Here is a 24,011-nt window from a genome sequence, read left to right as displayed (position 1 = left end):
CACAAGTTGACGCCTATGCTCGTATCACATGTCTGTCTGGGGTATAAGAATGCCTTATAAAAATTGATCGTGCTTGCTATGACAAATTGCGTAAGATAGACTTATGAAAAGAACAAAAAAAATCCTAAAATGATGCAGACTGGATTCGATCCAGGAACGTCGGGATCGCCGGGCCCGTGTTTTATCCATACGGCTACCGACGCACAGTGGGAAAAATCGACCCAAAAAACGGATCTTTTAACGCCGCTGGTTTCGGTGCGTGAAGTTGACCATTTCTGACGTAAAAAAGTACGAGAAATCGATTGGTGCTAAATTCATTCACCGCACGGCACGGGAAGTGGTTCATTTTGCCCCATTTTGCTCTTTTTTCATACAAAAAGAGAATCAAAATGTACTTTCAAACAACTAACACGGCTGTAGATCATTGAAAATAGCTGCAGGTGTACTTAGAGGTTAATAAAAATCATAAACATATATGAATGATCCTTTTAAATGCTTATATTGCACTATATGCCCCAACAACCGCTGGAAATTGTGAATTTAACATGATTATGAATGGATTTAAATGTTACTAATTTGAATTTCTTTTTTTTTGCATAAACTAAAAGCGCTAGATCTGTTATCACCAGAATCATCTTCGGAAGTTGTCCAATTTGCCCCATTTTGCCCTATTATCATAGAAAAATGAGATTCAAAATGTATTTATAAGAAACAGATACTGTAATGGAACGTTGAAATTAGTATTAGTTGCAATTGGAAGCTAACAGCTGTCATGCGCATAAATGAAAGATATTTTCCCTATTTTGCCCTACATGCCCCTAAAATTGCTGGATGATAACCTTTTTTCGATTGTTTTGTAATGCCACTGGTTGCAATACATGAAGTCCTAGATCATTTTTTAAATATACAAATACGGTTTATCGATAAGGTTTAGAATCATTCACGGGATGGTACAAATAGCTGTCCATTTTACCCCAATTTGCCCTGATTTGTTGTCGCCTCATGAATGAATTGATTTCCCCAATTTGCTTGTGTCCGAATTGATGGATCTTTGTTACTGAAACCAATGTAATCGAAAGGACAGTTAAAACATGACTTTGGTGGGGAATACAGGGTATAATAAGCATTAACCCTAATCTTAATTTGTGGCAAATATGCACACAACTGATTAAATGAGGCATCTTATATATATATATATATATATATATATATATATATATATATATATATATATATATATATATATATATATATATATATATATATATATATATATATATATATATATATATATATATATATAAGTTATAAAACGGGGCTGCGGATAGAGGTTTTTAAAAAACACAAAATTGAACTTCACACTTAGAGCTCTGACTCTAGACTGATTTATTATACCTATCCTGAGTCCCTGACTACCTATGAGCCCTGTCCAGCTACTTGCTGAGTATGCACACTCTATTGGATCGCGTTGTGGTGCCTCGTGGTGGTGTCCGGTTGCGGTGCTGTAGACTGTTCTTCGTAGAAATGCGCGCGGAGTCGTTGCAGCTCCTTCTCTAGCTCCACCTGCTGACGTTGCAGATTCCTTACTTGATGGTGTTGACTATTCTGGTCGTTTACGATGTTCGGTTTGTTTGGTTGGTGGGAAGCAACCATAACTGAACCCTCCTCAAGTACGGAACGTCCCGGTCCGTTGGTTATGTTTTTCACGATGACTTTGATGATGATGCAAATACCGCAAAATCCAAGTATGGTTGATATCGAAATTCCTCCGAACGTTGTCCAAAGTTTGAAATGTAGACTGTCTTGTTGCAGATATACGTGGTCCAATTTTTGCCGGTTACTAACTGCAGTATTGCTGATCTCTGCTATGTCGTGTGGTTTATGAAGACTCCATTCCATTAAACTGTTGTGAAATGCATTGTTGATTACTTCGGTGTCGATGAACGTTTCCGAACTTCGGAATGATTGGCCGTTGAAGTTGACGGTGCAGTTGTTGAATTTGATGATGAAATTTCCGGTGATTCTTCTGGTATCTGGTCCGCAATTTGTTTCCAAGGTGTGGTTGACGGCATTCGAGATTAATAGGGTGTTCTCGTTTACCAGTTGTTGGGTGGTTTCGTTTTGGAAAATAGAACTGCATCGTGACTGTTTTCCAAATATGATGGCTTGGATACAGTCGTCCTCAAACTCTGTGATGAATGTTGATTTTTGGACGAAATCTTCTGGGTTTCTGGTCGTGAATAATTTGTTACCATGTCGTATGATGTGGCTTGGGTATGATCTGATTATTTGATTATCCACGATGAGTGGGTAGATCCTTGTGATTGTCGATGTTGTAGATTCCAGCTGTGGAACGTTAAGGATGTACAGTAAATCACCGTTTCTAACAGCAACCTTCGGGGTAACGAATTGAAGTGCTTCGTCTGGGAAGTGGATGAGTACTCCTTGGTCTTGAAGGGTTGATTTGATGATGTTAATTTCCCGCGTAGATAGAATTTTGTTGTTACTGATGGAGATCTTTGAGAGGGTGATGGCTTCTTGAATGTTGTCCAATAGCTCGTTGATGACGTCGACGTTTAACATTGTTGTGACTGCATCTAAGGCATCCAGGTTTGCCTTGTTTTTACTGTTGAGGGAGTTAGCTATTTGGTTAACGGTTATCGTGAGCTGCGTAATCCTGTTGTTGATGTTGTCGTTTATCTTGTATTGGTGGTTGTTTTGGTTAATAAGCTCGTTCATGGTAGAGTTGATGATGTGTAAGTCCTGCGCATCCGGTGATCCAGCTATCCATTTCCACGCGGTGCCTAGTGAATCCCATCGTCGGTGGCGACGTGCCTGCTGTGGCTTCAATCCATAGAGAGTTGCATATAGCTTCTTAATCCTGAACTTGATCACTTCGTGTAAGGGGTTGTTAGTATTTGTTAGTTTGTTATAGAATGAATTGGTTATAATTTCCATGCTCTCCTCAATTCTATCTAGCTTCACTGGGTGTATGATTTTTATGTTTCCGGTTTGTATCTTACAATCGGTTATTTTGATTTCGACAATTGGGTTATTTCCTATGTTTATAACATTCAAAAATGAGTCTGCCAATGTGTATGGAATTATACTGTATATAATGATCGAAGCACATATTAGCTGTAAAGTTAAAGTTAGTGTGTTAGTATGGATTTAGTATGATTATGGGTTTTTTTTTTCGATTAGTCAATTCAAGATTGGAGGGGACAGATTCTTTTATCTTTCAAGCTTTCCTTTTCCTTTTTAAATTTCCTTTGTGTAGCTTAATATCTCTGAAATCTATCACTGTTTTCCTCCTGTTGACCCTAACTTTCTGTTTTCTGAATTTAGCTTTTCTTTTATTAGGAATGCCGGAAGTTTTTACAAAAATGTCTTGATCTGGTTCAAAAATTGGGTCGTCCTCCCTAGTTTTATTACGAGAATCAATTTGTTTTTTCTGACGCGCTTCTAATTCTTGAATAATTTCATCAAAGAGTTCGTCCCTATTTTCAAGTATCTTTGGGAGATCAAGTGGTCTTTCGTCGCCATCTTTGCATCCGAAAAATACTTCAAAGGGCGTTAGTTGAGTTGCCGAATGTATGGTTGTGTTGTACAGTTCCGTCGCTATTTTGTATATTTCTTTGTTCAAAAGATCGGGAAACTTATGTTTAATACACCTAAAGATCTCGCTTAAAGTTGAATGGAATCGTTCCACGATACCATTCACTTCGCTGTGATCTGACGGTGTGTGATAAATTTCTATATTAAGCCTCTGAAGGAGACCTCGTATTTCTATTGCCTTAAAAGCGACTTCGTTGTCACACACAATCATCTTTGGGGTTCTAAATGTCGTGAGTAATTTAACGAGACCCCTTTTAATGTCCGGAATAGACCTTGACTTGACAGGGATAAGCATCGCGAATCGAGATAGCTTATCCACTGCGGATAGAAAGATATTTGGACTGGATATGAAGATGTCTATATGGACGATATCGAGAGGTTTAGCAGGGATTGGGGTGTATGCGAATTTAATTTTATATGGGTTCCTCTCGTATTTGTTTTGAAGGCAAATATTACAAAGGTTAACGAAACTTGTTACCTTGTTCCGCATCCTTGGGAAGAAGTATTTTCCAGAGATCACCTTGTAATTATCTTCGATTCCGCGGTGGGCGCGGTCGTGCGTTTCCTCGATGATCTGGTCTTGTCCCTCTTCGGTAAGAATATCCTGCAAAATAGACTGGGTGAGTACAACTTTGAAGGATTTATTACGGGAAAAATAGTTTTTATAAGCTAATTGTATCCATTTTAACCATTTTTCTGGGCATAGGATACAACTCGTTCGGGTCGGATGCATGTAGTCTCGGAAGATACTTATGGCGTTCACTAGAGATGGGAAAACTGATTCAATTTTGAGAGCGAATCGCTCCCGATTCACTCTCAAAAAAGAGTCGACTCTTTTGATCGATTCAGTAACTCATTTCCGGAATTTGATTCAAAAATTCGTTTTTCGAACCGAGTCCTTTCTTATATGCCCAGTTTTTGAGGAAATCTGCTCTCTTGGTACGGACGTCGACGTCGAATTAACAATCTTAGTATGACGTGATAAAATGCAAGATAACACAGATTTTTGTTCCTGCCACTAAAGAATCGAATCACTGGTGCGAGTCAGTCACACAATAAACTAACAAAAAATGATCTAATGGTAAAGATTGCGGTGATCTGCGTCTAATTATTATGAAATTGCGTAATCAGCCAACTCTTTTCAGCAGATTGTTGGACTCGTTATCAACTTCACTGAATCGTAACTCTTTTGAAAAGAATCATGGTTCACTCACTCGGTTTCGCGAGTCGATTCTAAGAGTCGATTCGCGAGTGAGTTGCCCATGTCTAGCGTTCACCAATCCAAATGTTGCTCTGGTGATGGTTCGTCTGAATACAGAGGGGAAAATTTCCTCGTACGATTCATCGTTCCTTGGCCCTTCTGTAATTAAAACTTGATTTTTGAAGACATTAATTGGTCGTAAGGTCATTTTGATCAAGTCACTTGCATCAGATGAGCTGGAGTGGACGGTCCCACTATCACTGTCATCATTATCGTTATTGTCATCAGATTTATCTTCGTCGCTGGATGATGATAAAGATTCTTGTTCGTTAGCATTTATTGCCGGGTTAATATTTATTTCATGGTGAAGACGAGACAAACCGTCTGCGACGACGTTTTGTTTTCCGGGGCGATATTGAATTTCATAGTCGAATTGTTCAAGTCGCAGTTTCATCCGAATGAGCCTATCATTTGATGTTTTCATATTCAAGGCGTAAGTCAACGGCTTATGATCCGTGTATAAAGTAAATTTCCGACCAAACAGATATGGTCTGAAATATCTGCACGCCCAATCGATAGCGAGAAGTTCCTTCTCAATTGTAGAGTACCTTTCTTCGCTTTTCGTCAGCGTACGTGACGCGAAGGCTATAGGTTTGTCTTTCCCAATGGGCCCTTGTGACAAAACCGCGCCTAAAGCGTAGTTAGAAGCATCTGTGGTGAGCACAAATGGCTTCGAAAGATCCGGACGTTGAAGCACATGGCTACTGGTCAGGATATTTTTGCAACGATTGAAGGCTGATACAAACTCGGGTGAATGAGTGATCTTTTCGCCTTTACGTAGTTGCTGGGTTAAAGGTTTTGCAATTTTAGCAAAATCCTTTATGAATTTTCGGTAGTAACCCATGGTTCCTAAGAACCCTTTGAGTTCGGTTTCATTTTTTGGCAAAGGCCAATTTTGGATAACTTTGATTTTATCCGGATTGGGTTTTACTCCTTCAGGAGTAACTATGTGTCCTAAGAAGGCTACCTCTTTCTGGAGAAATTCGCTTTTATCAATCTGAATTTTCAGATTGTGTTTGCGAAGAGTCTCCATTACTTTGGATATATTTATCAAATGCTCCTGCAGGCTGGTTGAATAGATGATGATATCATCCATGTACACCAGGCAAATCACACCGACATGTTCTCGGAGGATGTTATCCATCACTCTTTGAAATGTGGCGGGGGCGTTCTTTAATCCAAAGGGCATTCTGAGAAACTCGTAGTGTCCTCCTTCGACACTAAAAGCTGTCTTATGAATATCCTTTTTTGCTAGCTCTATCTGGTGGAAGCCAGAAGCTAGATCCAATGTTGAAAAATACTGACATTTTCCTAATTTATCTAGAATGTCTGTTATGTTGGGGATCGGGTAACGATCATCTAAAGTTTTTTCGTTCAACTTTCGATAATCTATAACCAATCTCCATTTCCTTTGTCCAGAAGCATCTAGCTTCTTTGGCACTACCCATACTGGGGAAGACCATGGACTGCTTGAATGTCGAACGATTCCTTGTTCGAGCATTTTCATAATTTGTCTTTGTACCTCTTCTTTGTGACAGAAGGGGTATCTATACGACTTTGTGTATACGGGAAGTTCATCCCTTGTATTGATCTCATGTTGAATTGCACTTGTAAAGGTTAAAGGTTCATTTCCGTGGTGAAACACGTCTTGAAATTTACCAAGCACCTTTGTTAGTTCTGTCCTTTCCTCTGAATTTAAGTGATCCATACGAATATGTTGGTTTAAAGACTCCGTTTTGTTAGAATCCGACTTTTGTGGGGAAGTGACTTCGAAATTATTAAGCTCCACGTTAAGAACATCACCAAGGCTGACTTCTTGGGATTCATTACTGAAGTTGTGAATGAGGATTTCAGCGCGATGATTCTTGCTGGTGTAGAGTCCAGCCAAAATGTGGACGTTTTTCAGCAGTTTGACCTCATTTCCGAAAAGGAAATCTCCGTCCGAAACGGACGTTGGCATGAAGATAGCCTTGGTCTCGTTTGCATTTATATTTATCGTTTCAGGGAATTTTTTGTGGAGTGGGACTTCTATCGATCCAATTCTCAAGGTATCCTTAGCCGTATCGATAACAGCTCTCAATGACTTTAAAGATTCGTATCCTATCAGTCCTTGAAAGAAATTGTGGAAGTCGAATAAGAAGAATTTTTGAGATGGGAGGTTTTTATTGAAATTTACGAACGGATTAAAATATGTGAATTTATCCACAGAGAAGGTTCCACTTATGTTAGTAATTTTATGTTGAGCACCTAATCTAATGGAATTATATGGGACCAATTTCGGTGAGATGTAGTTTTTATTGGCACCAGTGTCAATAAGCAATTTAATCTCTCCAAATTTGGGTGATTGTATCACGATATAGGGAAGGAAGTTGTTGGTCATTCCTCTTGGGGAATGTCCAGTCCCAGATGAAAATTTAGGTTTTCACCATTGACAGGTGAATCAGAATTCGAATTTTCTTCAACCGGAATGTTAGCTTGGTGTTCATCGTTTGTCATCTGACCGTAACTTGGTTCGCAGTTACAACATTGGGTGTCGTAACCAGTAACATCTGGTTGTTCGCACTGGGGTTGAACGGATTCATGGTGATTTAAATTAGAGTGATATTGTCTAGTTTGTTGCGACATTATCTCTGGTTTAATTTGGAGTCGGCCAGGTTGTGGACTGAAGCGATTGTTGTGTTGTGGGATGAAGTTACTGGCATGCTTTTGTTGGGGAATGAAGCGATTATTTTGGGATGAATTCGAATTATGGGGGTTTGAATTTTGGGGTCTGTTTTGGGGTTGTGGAGCATTATACCCACGCCCGGTTTGTCCAAAGGGATAACCTTTCGAATTACTGTTAAGATTTCTTGAAGTGTTTGAGTCATGAAATTTTGACAATTTTTCGCGTCTCCGCTGATTGGCCAAATGCTGTTCTAAGGCTCCTTCATAAGCCTCTTGCAGGTTTTTGGGCCTATAAATTCGTGTTAAAGACGAGAGATGGTCGGGAAGGCCGTCAATGAATGCGTTAGTTATCATTGCCTCGTAGTTAACCATTAAGATCTTGACACACGGTCTGGTATCGTCGTTTGCAAGAAGGTTAGCATTTATGTCTGCTTTTAACTTCTTGCATGACTGATAATATGAAGTCAGATCTTGGTTGCCTTGTTTCAGCTGAGCTATTTTTGTACTTAGCGTAGCTAAGTCACGTTTATCTCCGAGCTCATCCTTTAAGGCCTGCTTTATTTCATTCCAATCGTTTTTTACTTGGTTTCTGACTAATACATCATTTGCATCTTTGACAATTTTGTCTCGGATGAGACCAGTCCAGAGTGGCATTACTCTGTCCACAGTGGTTTGGTCGTTTATAGTGTCCTGGCAATACGCTATTTTCTGGTCGACGGAGTCGATCCAGGAGGATAACATTGCCGGTTCTCCCGGCAATGTTTGATGGGATCAGGTACACTGAAACCATCGAACCTTTTCTCAACTGCCACAGTAGCTTGTTGTGACGGACTACTTAATTGGTTTCGGGAGGCCTCAAGGGCAGAAATCTGGAGCCGTTGTTGCTCCATTTTTGCCATCAGCTCATCCACCAATTGCTGTAGTTCCATCGACATTGTTCGGGTGAACATGCAGTATACTAGATTTCACTTAAAAAGTCGGCTTTCAAAAAATTTACGTCAAAATCTCAATTTAGATCAACTGAGATCCTGGTTCGCTTAAATTTTCTTCAAAATCTCAATTTTTGATTAACTGAAATTTTGGTTCACTAATATTTTGGGATTACTGGGAAAAATGCGTATTCACTGATTACTAAAATTCTGCATTCACTGTAATTTTCGCACGTTTTTCAGAAAAATAAAATGGAATAAATGAGATTTTGGTTCACTAAAATTTTGGGATTACTGGGAAAATGTGTATTCACTGATTACTAAAATTCGCACGCTTTTCAGAAAAATAAAATGGAATAATTGAGATTTTGGTTCACTAAAATTTTGGGATTACTGGGAAAATGTGTATTCACTAACTACTAAAATTCTGCATTCACCGTAATTTTCACGCACTTTCCAATAGCTTGTCCGTTTTCAAATCACTTTTTGATATTTTTATCGATTATAACCTTATAATCTCGACTGCGCCTTTTTCAAAATTCCTTATCGTTTCACTTATATTTGGTTAAAATAATCTTTTTTTTATCTCGACTGCGCCTTATTTCAAAATTCTTTATCGTTTCATTTATGTTTGGTGGGGATCACTTTTCACTGTTTCTTAACTAAGTTACTAACCTTATTTTTGCGCGATAAGCCGTCGCGCGGGTGATGATGGGAGTCAGCAATCAGGTCCGTGGGTGGTGACAATTCCGGAGTTCGCTGCAAATCTCCAATATTCCTTTGGGGATGTTTCCTCGTCGGTCGATATTCCCTCGTCGACGATTCCACGAACGCACTCACTTAATTATCACTGCACCACTGTATCCTACCGCACTAAGCCAGTTATAAAACGGGGCTGCGGATAGAGGTTTTTAAAAAACACAAAATTGAACTTCACACTTAGAGCTCTGACTCTAGACTGATTTATTATACCTATCCTGAGTCCCTGACTACCTATGAGCCCTGTCCAGCTACTTGCTGAGTATGCACACTCTATTGGATCGCGTTGTGGTGCCTCGTGGTGGTGTCCGGTTGCGGTGCTGTAGACTGTTCTTCGTAGAAATGCGCGCGGAGTCGTTGCAGCTCCTTCTCTAGCTCCACCTGCTGACGTTGCAGATTCCTTACTTGATGGTGTTGACTATTCTGGTCGTTTACGATGTTCGGTTTGTTTGGTTGGTGGGAAGCAACCATAACTTATATATATATATATATATATATATATATATATATATATATATATATATATATATATATATATATATATATATATATATATATATATATATATATATATATATAATTTGGTGCTTTGAGACGCCCTATTTAATCAGTTTAGCGCATATTTGACATATTTTATAAAGTGCTTATTATGCCCTTGATTCCCCATCAAAAGCTGAAATTATAGAAAAAGTCATATATGTCATATTGGTACCAATGCTAATAAGGGAAATTAAATTATTCATTACTTGACAAAAAATCAGGGCAAATTGGGGTGAAATGGACAGCTATTTATACCATTCCGAGAATGATTGTAGTATTTATAAATAAACCGCATTTGTATATATCAAAAATGATCCAGGGCTTCATGTTTTGCATCCAGCGACATTACAAAACCATACAAAATATGTTATTATTCAGCAGTTTTAGGGGCATGTAGGGTAAAACAGGGAAAATATCTTTCATATATGCGCATGATAACTGTTAGCTTCCAATTTTACCTAAGATTAATTTAAACGTTCCATATCAGTATTTGTTTTTCATAAATACATTTTGAACCTCATTTTTATATGAAAATAGGGCAAAATGGGGCAAATTGGATAACTCCCGAAGATGATTCTGGTGATAACAGATCTAGCGCTTTTTGTTTATGCCAAACAAATCAACTTCAAGTCAGTAACATTAAACACCAATCATAATTAGGAAAATTTGTGAATATCCGACAGTTTTTGGGCATATGGGGCAAAATAAGCATTTAGAAGGATCATTCATGTATTCTTATGATTCCTATTAACTTCCAATTACACCTGCAGCTATTTTCAATTATCTACAGCCATGTTAGTTGTTTGAAAGTACATTTTGATTCTCTTTTTGTATGAAAAAAGTGCAAAATGGGGCAAAATGGACCACTTCCCGTGCCGTGCGGTGAATGAATTTAGCACCAATCGATTTCTCGTACTTTTTTACGTCAGAAATGGTCAACTTCACGTACCGAAACCAGCGGCGTTAAAAGATCCGTTTTTTGGGTCGATTTTTCCCACTGTGCAATGGGGCACGTTCGGTGTAGTACTAGATTTGTAGTAATGAGCTGAATTTTAGTATGGTGAGAAGGTCAATTCTCCGTTTCTGCAATGAAATGGTGTAAAAAGCGTGGGTATTAGATTCCTTGTCTATTTTGATGATGTTTGAGCAAAACTTTTTGCAATTGACCTTCTCACCATACTAAAATAGTGGTAATCACGTTCAAATGTATGCGTGCCTTTTTTGTAGATGTAGTTGTGAAACTGCGAGGAAAATATTTACACTCTTGCCCCGGACTTTAGTTTTATCATTATTTACCCGTTTTACCCAATTCGATTGGGTAATATTTGCATATGCGATCTGAATAGCCTTTCAATCGGCGTGCACTTTTGTGTGAGGAAAAATTTGCGCTAGTGTTCGTGTGTTGAAATGTCACTCTATTCAGCTCCATACGCGCCAACTTGTGACGTAGTTGGGGGGCGAGGCCTCTCAAAATCAACCAAATTCGTAAAATTTCGACGCAGTTCATCTAGTTTAGGCATATTTACGTGAAAACTAGTGCATTGAGCAAAAAAGGTGAATTTTGTCCAATTTTGGAGAGCTTCGCCCCCCCAACTACGTCACAAGTTGGCGCCTATGTTCATCTCATTACTACAAATCTAGTACTTCGCCAATTTGTCCTATTGAATTTTCTCAAAATCCACACGTGAAACCTAATGTCGGACGTAGTGCGCTGGACAGCGGACTTGGCCCTCTATCCAGCGCACGTACGTCCGACACATGATTTAGGAGAAAAATTGATTTTCGCGTGTCAAAAATTCCGATTTTCAACTGCACGAACAATATCAATTGAACTTTCATTCTATCCACGAAAATTAAAACTGATTTGTTAATTTAACCACAGACAAACAGACGTCTCACTCTACTCACTTCCCAACGTTTCCCTTTTTAACGGATTATTTAAAATAATATTCCGTAGTTCGCTCGCTCATGGCGCTTGCATCATTTTTGCTCCTATTTGGCGTTTGCCCGCTTTCTATTCAGTGGGTTTGCGTACCACAGCGTAATTAGCATTGGGCGATTATGTTTGCGTGACGATGATTTTTATCGCATTTTGTTCCAAGTGATACGTCTGTTTGTGATTTACCCTTTATAAGGCCGAGAAAACTAGAAGAGTAGTCAACGCATACTATCATGGAAATGATTATACAGGGTGTTAGGTTCCTGAGTGCAAACTTTTTAAAGGGTGATAGAGGACCATAAATGGAGAAAAAAATTGTTCAACGCTTATGGTCAAATCTCAACCGTTACGTAGTTATTGAACTTCCCATGTTTATGACTCTTATTGCCTTAACTGGCAATTACTTGAAAATGGTCAAACTTATCGAAGTTTTTTTACCCTTATTCGAAAGATTATTGAATTTTCTAACAAATGTCATCTATGAATCGATTGGTTTAGTTAAATAACTAAGTTTTCTAGAGCAAAATAGTTAAAAATAGTGTATTTTTATTGGTTTTTGTCAATTATCTTTGAAACATGCGTAATAAATTAAAGTTTTTTCTTTGGGAAAGTTGTGGCCCCTGTTACACTCTACAATTCGTTCTTTGACACCCAACTTCTATCTCTTATCGTTCTGTTGCAATTTCGATTTTAACATCACATTTCAGATCATAAATTTGCAACTGTCTTGGAAAACACTTTTTTGCGCATTGTGCCGCACATTTAAATCAAAATTGCAAGAAAACGATAAGAGCTAGAAGTTTGGTGTCAAAGAACGAATTGCAGAGTGTAACAGGCGCCACAACTTTCCCAAAGAAATAATTTTAATTTATTACGCATGTTTCAAAGATAATTGACAAAAATCAATAAAAATACACTATTTTTAGCTATTTTGCTCTAGAAAACTTAGTTATTTAACTAAACCAATCGATTTAAAGATGTCATTTGTTAGACAATTTAATAATCTTTCGAATAAGGGTAAAAAAACTTCGATAAGTTTGACCATTTACAAGTAATTGCCAGTTAAGGCAATAAGAATCATAAACATGGGAATTTCAATTACTACGTAACGGTTGAGGTTTGACCATATGCGTTGAACAATTTTTTTCTCCATTTATGGTCCTCTATCACCCTTTAAAAAGTTTGCACTCAGGAACCTAACACCCTGTATGTATACATAATTACATGTACAAAACAATTTTTGTTTGAAAGAAACTCTCAAAAATCTAGGTGGCAATATTCTTGCCACTGCCCGTTTAGGGTACTTTTCTTCTTTTGACTTCGACAAAGACCCGGAAACGAGATTTTAGAGTGTATTAGGGCTTAACCCATCATATAAACCACGGGTTCCCAACCGGTGGTCCGCGGCCCCCTAGGGGGCCGTGAAACCAGTCTAGGGGGGCCGCGATGTTATTTACCAAAAAAATGTTAAATTTTTATTCTATTTTGTGCAAATTATACCAATTTTTAATTTTGTATACCACCACCCCCAAAAGCCACAATTTGAGGAACAAGTTTTCAGTATAAAACGCCTTCAGAAGAAAAATTTTTCGGCTTCGCCGCTATTTTTCATCTACGACTCAAATTGAATGTTCATGACATCATGAACATCTCCCACAGAAAATTTCTGGCTACGTCACTGTACTAAAAAAACTCGGTTTCGTTCATTTAATTCATTTTTTTCTGAAAATTTTCATTGGGCCGCAGATGTTCTGACAATTCTTAAAGGGGGTCGCCACCTTCAAAACCCCTGATATAAACTGTGTAATTCAGCTCATATCAACTCATAATTTGATTATTTCTTAAAATATTTACCAAATCTATAGTTTTACAATAAGTTTGAGCTAACTTTCTTCACGCGGACAAATTTAGCCATTTTTGAGACTACTAATGGTTCCCAAATTGTTGTTTAAGCTTTGTTTAGCATCAAAAAAAAAATACCAGGCGTTGTTAGTAATCCCAATTTTGCGTAAACCAAAAACAGGGTGTCGACTCAATTTTGAAAATCAAAAACACAAAACAAAACTTATTCAGAAGATATACCAGCCTATACCAACGATTCTTTGAAAAATAACGCCTAAATTACTACTACGATATTTGATAGAAATTCTCCCTAGAATTTTATTAGAATAACATCTTGATTTTGTTTTATAAGTTACAATAATTTTGCCGCAAATTTTGCATGTCTACCTATACGTAAATGTGTTGGAAACCTCTGAATGTAGTTTATAAACTTTCCGTATTTGTCAAAAGACCTGTTGCTTTGTCTGTAGGCCTGCCACTATGCCGGAAACAGTTAGAACCAGTTCTCTAACCAGTTTGTTTTCTATAAATTATAACACCATCAAACACTATTAAAAATCTGGCTTTGAATGACACCAGTTTTTTTTGGAGTGTTGGAAATTTTGAGTACCGTGGGGTGCCCTAATTTCGCTCACTGATAATATTTAGAGATCATAATCACAGAACAAGTTGTTGAATTGTCCAAATTTCACTTTGGATAGTGAAGCTAAAGTGAAATTTGGGCAATTGTACAATTAGTTTCATGTTTATGATCTTTAAATATTATCAGTGAGCGAAATTTGGACCCGCGCGAAATTAGGGCACCCCACGGTACCTTTCCTTTTACTGGGCTCGGAGTTAGTTTGGCTTTCTGTTCTGTTGCTTAGTTGGTTGAAGCGGCGGTCTGGCGAATACGGATTCGTGAGATCAAATCCCACCAGAACGCGATTTTTTCTCAAAATTCATCTCTTAATTTGTCAATTAGCAACATTCTGTGCCTTTTAATGAATTACAGGATCTCATTAAAATGTTTTAGAATTATTTTTTTAGGGTTTAGATCAGTGGTCCTCAGGCGTACTGTCTACGCGAGCCACAATTCAATTTTACAAGAAGACTGCGGGCCGCAAGGCATTTGAAAACTTATTTTGATCAAATTTTTATAGAGTCATCCTTTTCTACAGAATAATGTTTAATGGGTCAAAATATGTAAATGACTTTTTTATATTTTTGGGCATATTTTTTTTGCAGATGAAAATGATTTTTAAAGTTAAATATACTGAATTTAGTTTATAGAAAAATATATTGTAAAAGCAAAAGTATTACGCATAGATTCAACAAATTTTATTGTTGACTCAGGGCTTACCAGAAACTTTTTTTGAATCAACTATTACGCTAATTAGTTTCGAAAAATAGATTTGTTGTTTCTAAAATCGCCTAAAATTGACAACTGTCATCAACAAATGATAAATTTTGTTGAAACAAAAATTAAAATTTGTCAAAACAACAAATGCAATGTATTGGTGTAACTAAAACAATCGGTTTGAAACTAAAACTCGTATTTGTTGAATTTTCGATTTGTTTTATTTTATTATTATTATTATTATTAAAAACAGTAAACAAAAAACAAAAGTACACATTTTTACGCGTTTTATTATGTTTTTAAATTTGAAGAACCAACATGAAGAATCAAGCACACATCCGGGAAATACATTTTTGAATACGCTGTAGGCAACTGAATCATGTGCAGATGTAATTCTTCCTAATGTGCTCTTCCTTAGTGTTTAGTTTCTTATTGTAACGGAAGTGGTGACGTACTATAAGAAAGGAAAATATTAGTTACTTCACATGTTAAGCATTTCACATTGAAAATTACCGGCATCATGAATCAATTTAGAATCATGATCGAACCAGGTCCGTTCCGCCAGAGATAGAATTTTTAACTTTTGTTCGTACATTCAGGGGTGCTAAAATGTAATGAAATAGGTATGAATATTAATCTATAATAAATACAAACATCAGAAACTTACCCAACCAGTATTGGTAATAGCATAATCTCTATATGGCTTTGCAACAAATCCTGCCGGAGTGGATTAATGAATTAAATAAATTCATAATCCACTTCCTGGTCCACTTCACTTTTCGTCGTTTTTTCACAATGGCCTTTCTCTGTTTGCCTTGTAAACAAAAAAAAATGACAGCAGTAATTCAATCAATAATAATTTTTGATTCTACAAAATTATTTTTTTAAACAACATTAATTTACATTTGAAGTTAAACTCTAGTAGCATTGTTTCAGTTTACTCAAAAATTTGTTGTTTTAAAAAAATATGCTGTATTGATGTTAACGTATAAGATTTCAAAAGAAAATTTGTTCTAGTGTTGCTCAAATCGTAAACTCAAATGCAATTTTCAATCAGTGTAATCAAAGGAGAAATAAATCAGTTCATTGTTTAGAAGCTCACGCGTGCGGTCGACTTTTATTTCGCTTGCGCTGAGCCCTGTTCGGTCTATACAGTCCACTCTCTTGGAGCTACATTTTTTGGTCCATTCGAGCCGAATGTGTGGCTGAAATCGGAAAAATCGAACTGATCGCGTTTCCTAGCGTGGAAATAGCGAAATCGCGATGTGAAAACAGTGTTTTTTCGGACGATTCGAGAAGTGAAAAAGAACGCCATCGCATTGGCGTATTCGTTTGATCGTGTCTCTGAGCGAAGAGTGCGAACGCGAAAACAAAATGGCGCTAACACATACCCCGAAAGGCGCCAAGAAGAAAGGAAAAAATATGGCGGACGGTGTGAACATCGCCGACGGGAATGAAGACGATCCGTCGCGAGTGCTTTCCGTTAGCGAGCAGCTGTACCAACAGAAGTTGCGGGATGCAGCCCGCGAGAAAAAAGAAGAATTTGATGTACTACTAAAGAAGAAAGAAACAGTGGCGAGAAAGTTAACCCGAGTTGAGGTCGCGTTGGGTAGGCCGGAGGCTGCAGATAAGCACTATTTGCAGCTGCAGTTGAAAATGTGTGACGTTTGTTACGGGGAATACAGTGACTTACAGAATCGCATATATGACCTAAACACCAGTGAAGATGTGCGGTGCGCGGAAGAAATGCGATTTATCGAATTCGAAGAACTGTACAGTGCGCTCTACGTACAGATAACGAAGAAAATTGAAGCGTTGTCAGTGAAAGATGTGATGGAACCAGTGGTGCCGCAACCAGTTCATAACCACCCGTATGTTCCGCCTTTGAAGGCGCCGTTGCCGACATTTGACGGCAACTTCGAGAACTGGTTCGCGTTTAAAAACATGTTCCAAAATGTGATGGCACGCTACGACACCGAATCCCCGGCCATCAAGTTGTACCATTTGCGGAACTCCTTGGTTGGTGCAGCGGCCGGTGTGATAGACCAGGACATCATAAACAATAACGACTATGATGCTGCCTGGGAGACGCTTCAGGAGCGTTTCGAAGATAGACAAGTGATCGTTGACAAGCATATCGACGCGATGTTCAACATTCCGGCCATGACCAAGGAAAGCGCAACCGGACTCCGGAAGCTTATCGACACAGTTTCGAAGAATGTCGATGCTCTGAAGAATCTGGAGTTGCCAGTTGAAGGATTGGGCGAAATGATGCTCCTGAACGTGCTGGTGAAAAAATTCGACCTGGAGACCCGCAAGGCGTGGGGTTTGGACCAGAAGGACAACGAATTGGCAGATTTCAAGTCGACGATGGATTTTCTCAAAGAAAGGTGTAAAGTGTATGAGAAGATCAGCCGTAGTAGCAAGGCTACAGCGGAAGTGGTGAAGCAAGTGCGTCCCGCTGGAAAAACGGACTCGAAAGTGCATAGCCTTGTTACTACAAGTGGAAAGTGTACGCACTGTAAGGGAGACCATGAAATATGGAAGTGTGAAGTGTTCAAAAATGCGAATCTGAGTGAAAAGTACAATTCACTACGCAAAAGTGGTTCCTGTTTCAATTGTATGGAAAAGGGACACATGACGGGAAAGTGCAAGTCGGAGCGATCGTGCAAGCAGTGTGGCAAACGTCATCACACGTCACTGCATCCTACCGAATCGCATTCCGAGGATTCATCGTTGCAGCAATCGAACGTCGCATCCAGAACCAATGCACCGAAACCATCGGCTGAGGTCGGTGGTCCTACGACAAACCCAACGACGAGCGGATCGGTCCTCTGCTCGAACGTCGAAGCTGACCAGGACACGTTGCTGGCCACTGCAATCGCATTCGTTCAGGGTGCTGGAAAACGGAAGATGGAATGCCGGGCAGTATTGGATTCTGCTTCGCATAAGCACTTCATTACGGAAGCGATGGTGGCCAAACTGGGATTGAAACGGAAGAAGGCCAACTATACGATCATCGGAATCGGCGGCACCCAGATCGCCATTCAGCACAAGGTGCATGCGAGGATCAAATCGAAAGTGAGTGAATATGAGTCACCGTGTCTGGAGTTCTTGGTCGTCAAGAAAATCACGGGTGACCTACCGATGCAGCAGTTCGAGACGGCCCAGCTGAATATTCCGGAAGACATCCAGCTTGCAGATCCTGGATTCAACGTACCCGGTCAGGTAGACGTCCTGATCGGATCGGGTTTGTTCTTCAAACTCATCAAGCACGGACAGTTGCAGTTGGCAGACCATTTGCCCGCTGTGCAGGAAACATCACTTGGTTGGATCGTGAGTGGCTTGATTCCAACCAATCAGTTCGGCGTCGGTGGGACGCTCTGTACGATGGTAACCGAGGACGACGTCGGTAAGTTACTTGAACGTTTTTGGTATTTTGATTCGTATGACGAAACAATCGCTCCGGAGCATTCTTCCGAGGATGCTTGCATCAGTCATTTCCTCGAAACACATCGGCGTGACGACGACGGCAGATTCGTCGTTCGGCTACCCTTCAACGAGGCGAAGGGGCAGCTGGGCGATACCGAAACCATGGCGCGGAAACGGTTCTACGCGGTTGAACGAAGACTGGATAAGGATCCGGATCTGAAACGACAATATGTTGATTTTATGAAGGAGTATGCAGATCTAGGCCACATGGTTGAAATAACACCCCCTCCGAATGAAGATCCAACGATGGTGTTCTATTTGCCACATCATTGTGTGTTGAAGCCGACTAGTTCAACTACAAAGCTGCGTGTGGTATTTGACGGTTCAGCGGAATCGTCCACAGGAGTGTCCGTCAATCAAACCCAAATGGTTGGCCCGACAGTACAGAATGACTTGGTGTCCATTCATCTGAAGTTTCGAACGTTCCAGTATGCGATCAGTGCGGATATTCCAAAAATGTATCGGCAGGTCCGGATCGACGATGACTTCTTGCGCGTATTTTGGAGAAGCAATCACGATGAACCATTGAAGGTCTATGCGCTGAAAACCGTGACGTATGGCCTAGCATCCTCTCCGTTCCTGGCAACCATGGCGCTGAGACAACTGGCTGAAGAAGAGGAACTTCGATATCCGCTGGCAGCAAAAACCGTGAAGAAATCCTGCTATATTGACGATATGTTGTCGGGCGCAAATTCTTTCGAAGAAGCTGTGGAGTTGCTGAGACAGGTAACCGGCTTGCTGAACGACGGTGGGTTCGACATACACAAGGTGTGCTCGAATTCAAAGGAACTGTTGGAATTGGTCCCCGAAGACAAACGAGAAAGGCTTGGAGTAATTGACGACGCTGCTATCAACGGCTTGCTGAAAACGCTCGGACTCGTGTGGAATCCGGATAGTGACGTATTCACCTTCCGAATAGCAGAAGTACTCCCGTCGGCACAGTTAACTAAGCGAGTGATTTTGAGCGAAATTTCCAGGATTTTCGACCCGCTGGGTTTTCTTGGGCCAGTGTTGACAACAGCCAAATTAATTATGCGGGAACTATGGCTTCTTGAACTCCATTGGGACGATGTTCTGCCGCAGGAATTTGTGGAGCTTTGGACGGATTTTCGCGAGCGACTTCAAACATTGAACGGGTTGGAAATTCCACGCTGCGTGCTGAGTCGGGATTACATTCGCGTCGAATTACATGGATTCTCCGACGCGTCCGATTTGGCATACGGGGCTTGCCTATACACTAGGTCGGTGTTCCGGGACGGAAAAGCTGAAATGAGACTGGTTTGCAGTAAATCAAGAATATTACCGAAGAAGCAAGGAACGAAAAAGGAAGTTACAACGCCACGTGGGGAGCTTCAAGCAGCTCTTCTGCTGTCACGTCTTGCTGTGAAGTTGATTGGAGCTATGGAGATTCAATTCGAGTCCGTGGTTTTATGGAGCGATTCACAGATAGTTCTCTGTTGGATCAAGAAATCTCCGGATTTGCTGAAGATCTACGTTGGGAATCGAGTGAAGGAAATCCAGTTGCTGACCAACGAGTTCGACTGGCGATACATCCCATCAAAGATGAACCCTGCCGACCTGATTTCGAGAGGGCTTCAACCGAACCAACTGCGAGGACATGAAACTTGGTGGACCGGTCCGGAATGCTTGAAGAAAATGAATTGCGAAATGGACAATCCTCCACCGATTCAGGAAGCTGTTATCCCAGAGCTGCGAGGAGTTGCTCTCTTCAACACGAACGCTCGCCAACGAATGAAAATATTTGACAGCGTCAGCCGGTTCCCCATCATGCAGAGATCCATGGCCTACGTGATTCGTTTCACGGACTACATAAGGAGCGGAAGGCGGCAACTTACGAAAGGGTTGCCTACAGCTGATGAAATGAGGCGTGCATTGTTGCTGATTGTGCGGCTGACCCAGAAAGAATGTTTCGGCGACGAAATCCGTGCATTGAAGGAAGAGAAGGATTTCAAGTATCCACTAAAATGCTTGAACCCTTTCATCGACGAAAACGACGATACACTACGTGTGGGCGGTCGAATTCGACACGCTCAGATTCCGTATGGCAGTAAGCACCAGCTTCTGTTGCCCTCGAGACATCCTGTGACTGTTGCAATAGTTCGTCATCTGCATAAAACCAACATGCACGTTGGGCAGCGAGCCTTGCTTGCTGTGGTGAGGCAGCAATTCTGGCCTCTTCGAGCGAAAAATGTGATTCGAGATGTGATCCACAAGTGCACCCCCTGCTACCGTGCCAACCCGAAACGAGCTACTCAGCTGATGGGGGATCTTCCGGAGTACAGAGTGCAAGCTGCGTACCCATTTGCCAATGTAGGAATAGATTTCGCCGGGCCGTTTACACTGAGAGCGGCTGTGTCTACGAGGAAGAGTGTGATGACCAAGGGGTACGTATGCGTTTTCGTGTGTATGGCCACGCGGGCTATGCATTTGGAAGCAGTATCGAATCTTTCGACGGATGCATTCTTGGGCGCTCTTCAACGATTCGTGAGCCGGAGAGGTCTACCCAATAAGATCTTCTCGGACAATGCCACCAATTTCGTTGGTGCCAATAATGAGTTAGCGAGACTTGCCGATCTGTTCAACACCGAGATGCACCAGAAGAAATTGAATGGATTTTGTGTTCAGCGAAACATCGAGTGGTCCTTTATTCCTCCCCGTAGTCCCCACTTCGGGGGAATATGGGAGGCCGGGGTGAAGTCGGCTAAATTCCACCTGCGACCAATTTTAGCGGATCACAAACTATCATATGAAGAGCTGGCGACGGTATTGGCGCAAATTGAAGCTACGTTGAATTCGCGCCCTTTGATTCCATCCTCCGACGATCCGAATGATCTGACTGCGATCACGCCGGCTCATTTTTTGATCGGCAGGGAGTTCCAAGCGGTACTCGAACCATCGTATGACCACGTCAAACCCGGAAGGCTGTCCCGATGGCAGGTACTACAGGATCTCAAGCAGAAGTATTGGCGGACCTGGTCAACAGATTTCCTCCAAGAGCTTCAACGTCGTCAACGAGACTTCAAGACAACTAAGTTCAAGGTGGGCGCATTGGTGCTCATTGCAGACGACAATCTCCCTCCACTCCAGTGGAACCTTGCGCGTGTTGAGGAGTTGCATCCGGGTAAGGACGGCCACGTGCGAGTGGTAACTTTGAAAACCAAGGATTCGATCATCAAACGGGCGGTCAAGTACCTATGCTTGCTGCCAATGGACGAGGAGGAGTCTTCACCTGAAATTTGAAATGTGGCCATTTCAAGGGCCGGGAAGATGTTAACGTATAAGATTTCAAAAGAAAATTTGTTCTAGTGTTGCTCAAATCGTAAACTCAAATGCAATTTTCAATCAGTGTAATCAAAGGAGAAATAAATCAGTTCATTGTTCAGAAGCTCACGCGTGCGGTCGACTTTTATTTCGCTTGCGCTGAGCCCTGTTCGGTCTATACAGTCCACTCTCTTGGAGCTACAATTGAAGTAAAGTAAACAAATACGTGAATTGATTCAATATACACAAACGTAATTAATTCTAACTGTTAGGTTTTTAAGTTCGACTTGGCGAAATTATTCTGCGTGTGTATCTTTTTCTTGGGAATAATAATTCTTTATTTCTTAAAAAGGCTTTGATAAAAGTGTTGCTTTTAGTATTTCAAATCTTTCTGATATACCTATTCCAAAATCAGATTGCGGGCCGCACTAAACCTTTTCGATGGCCGCATGCTGCCCGCGGGCCGCAGTTTGGTGACCACTGGTTTAGATATCATTGTAAGTTAAAATATAAAGAATGCTCTAAAAACGTGTAGAGTTGCTTGTGGAGAACAAAAAGTTCTCTAGTGCATAAGCTTTGGTTGCCTTCAGAAGTGCTTAAAGAATACTAAACTGAAGAGAGACAGTCCAAGCTCTACTAGGAGTGTAAATCTAAAATGAAACAGAAGAAGAACTAGGTAATCATCTCGAGGAGATTTTATTGAGAATATCCTAGGAATTCAACAATAATTTCACCAGAAATGATAAATAATATCATCAGTGAACTCATATTGAATCCGCCAAAAACTTCATTAGAAACCCATCAAGATGCAAGATTTAGTATATACAGGGGATGGTCAAAATGTTTGGGATAGGCAACTTTTTTTTCTCTCACAAAAAAGTTCAGCATGCTATAACTTTTCATAGAGCGCATCAAAAAATCTCAAATTTTGACTGTTTGTCAACCTTTTATATGTGCATCATTGGTACAAATTTGGGCTTGATTGATTAATATTTCGCAAAGTTAGAACCGTTCGGGTAAAACACCTTTTTTTAGATAACGCATTTTTGAACTGTCATATCTCGGAAACCAGTAAACCGAATTGAATGAAATTTTGAACGTACACTAACAATATATAAATGCTTCACAAACTATTAAAACATAGATACTTTTTAAACGTTGAAAAAAGTTATCATGGATTGACACTTTTTGGACTTTTCTCGAAAAAATGTATTTTTTTACATTAATGTGAATAAATTTTAGTGTTGATATCCAAAGATTTTCCACTTCTGTTCTCAAATTATCTCTAATCAGATATATTAGAGCCTATTTAGATTGAAGGAAGAACACATTTAATAATTTTTGTGTGGTATTGTAAATTTTACTTATTTTCCTCTATATGGGTAAAAATTTCAACCCGATATAACTTATTTCGCCGTGAGAAAATATTACATTTTATAACGTCGTATTGAGTATCAATTAGGGGTGTGCCGATATCGATAAATCCGATATTATCGATAATTATCGGGTCCAAATTATCGATACGATATCCGATAATTCAAAAACCAATATCGACGATATTCCTTGCACGATATCGGATAGTCCATCAGTGCTGCAAAGCTTTGGATTTATCACGAATGGATAGTTCAACGCAAGGTTCAATCATGTTCAACGACATATTTAAGGCGAAACTGGAAGCATTTCTTAATTTTTTTTGGGTATTTGATTTTCAATAAAATAACGAAGCAATATTTTCAAAATCGGTTTTCGTACACATGTAGAGTATGGATCAAGGTATCTCCTGAATTTTTCCCTGGTGGAATTTTTTTTTCGTTTTTGCAGAAATCATTTTTTTTTTGTGCAATTTTGTTTAAAAATGGTTTCTGCAAAAACGAAAAACTTTTTCCACCAGGGAAAAATTCAGGAGATACCTTGATCCATACTCTACATGTGTACGAAAACCGATTTTGAAAATATTGCTTCGTAATTTTATTAAAAATCAAAAACCAAAAAGTGAGGAAATGGATCCAGTTTCGCCTTAAAAGTAATCCTTTATTTACTTAAGTGTCTATAAGGGAGGCTAGTTAGTTCAGAAATCTGTATAGCGTATTTTCCTATACTGAGAGTATATGGGAGTATGGGTCCCCGCTGTTGTATCAAGCTGCAAGAAAATGATTAACTGTAGTATATAGAATCGCTACTTTAGTTCCTCCTGAGCGTTTGTCTCCGGAAAGGCTAAATAAATAAACATGAAATGAACATGATGTTAAAGACAGACTTGTTAGAATCCCAAAATGGCCGCCACAATGGCTGACTTTGGCACCTATTCACGATTTCGAGGGCACAAATCTCTTCGTAAACAAAACC

At 39.8% G+C, this 24,011-nt stretch overlaps 2 protein-coding genes and 1 long non-coding RNA gene across 5 annotated transcripts; 1 reads left to right on the top strand and 2 right to left on the bottom strand.

The window, feature by feature from the left end:
* Positions 1-1,349: 1,349 nt before the first annotated feature.
* On the bottom strand, positions 1,350-9,728 carry LOC134288718 (uncharacterized). Of its 3 annotated transcripts, XM_062854435.1 has the most exons (4): positions 9,445-9,728; positions 9,148-9,367; positions 4,097-4,222; positions 1,350-3,138 (listed from the first exon to the last, which is right to left on the bottom strand). In XM_062854435.1, exons 3-4 carry the CDS (start codon positions 4,106-4,108, stop codon positions 1,456-1,458), a joined length of 1,695 nt encoding a protein of 564 aa, XP_062710419.1. In that variant the 5' UTR covers positions 4,109-4,222; positions 9,148-9,367; positions 9,445-9,728; the 3' UTR covers positions 1,350-1,455. The 3 variants fall into 3 exon arrangements, with proteins under 3 accessions (XP_062710419.1, XP_062710418.1, XP_062710417.1); XM_062854434.1 differs by having other exon boundaries at positions 9,148-9,728; XM_062854433.1 differs by lacking the exons at positions 9,148-9,367; positions 9,445-9,728 and having other exon boundaries at positions 4,097-4,373.
* Positions 9,729-14,830: 5,102 nt separating this feature from the next.
* On the bottom strand, positions 14,831-15,876 carry LOC109414471 (uncharacterized). Its single transcript, XR_009998111.1, has 3 exons — positions 15,559-15,876; positions 15,405-15,495; positions 14,831-15,345 (listed from the first exon to the last, which is right to left on the bottom strand). It is a non-coding gene; the product is annotated as an uncharacterized LOC109414471 (long non-coding RNA).
* Positions 15,877-16,265: 389 nt separating this feature from the next.
* LOC134286979 (uncharacterized) lies at positions 16,266-21,644 on the top strand. Its single transcript, XM_062848695.1, has one exon. It carries the CDS (start codon positions 16,266-16,268, stop codon positions 21,642-21,644), a length of 5,379 nt encoding a protein of 1,792 aa, XP_062704679.1.
* The last annotated feature ends 2,367 nt before the right edge of the window (positions 21,645-24,011 follow it).

This window comes from Aedes albopictus, chromosome 2 (assembly GCF_035046485.1).
Source record: "Aedes albopictus strain Foshan chromosome 2, AalbF5, whole genome shotgun sequence".
NCBI classification, from domain to species: domain Eukaryota; kingdom Metazoa; phylum Arthropoda; class Insecta; order Diptera; family Culicidae; genus Aedes; species Aedes albopictus.
This window is presented reverse-complemented; position numbering and strand designations above follow the sequence as displayed.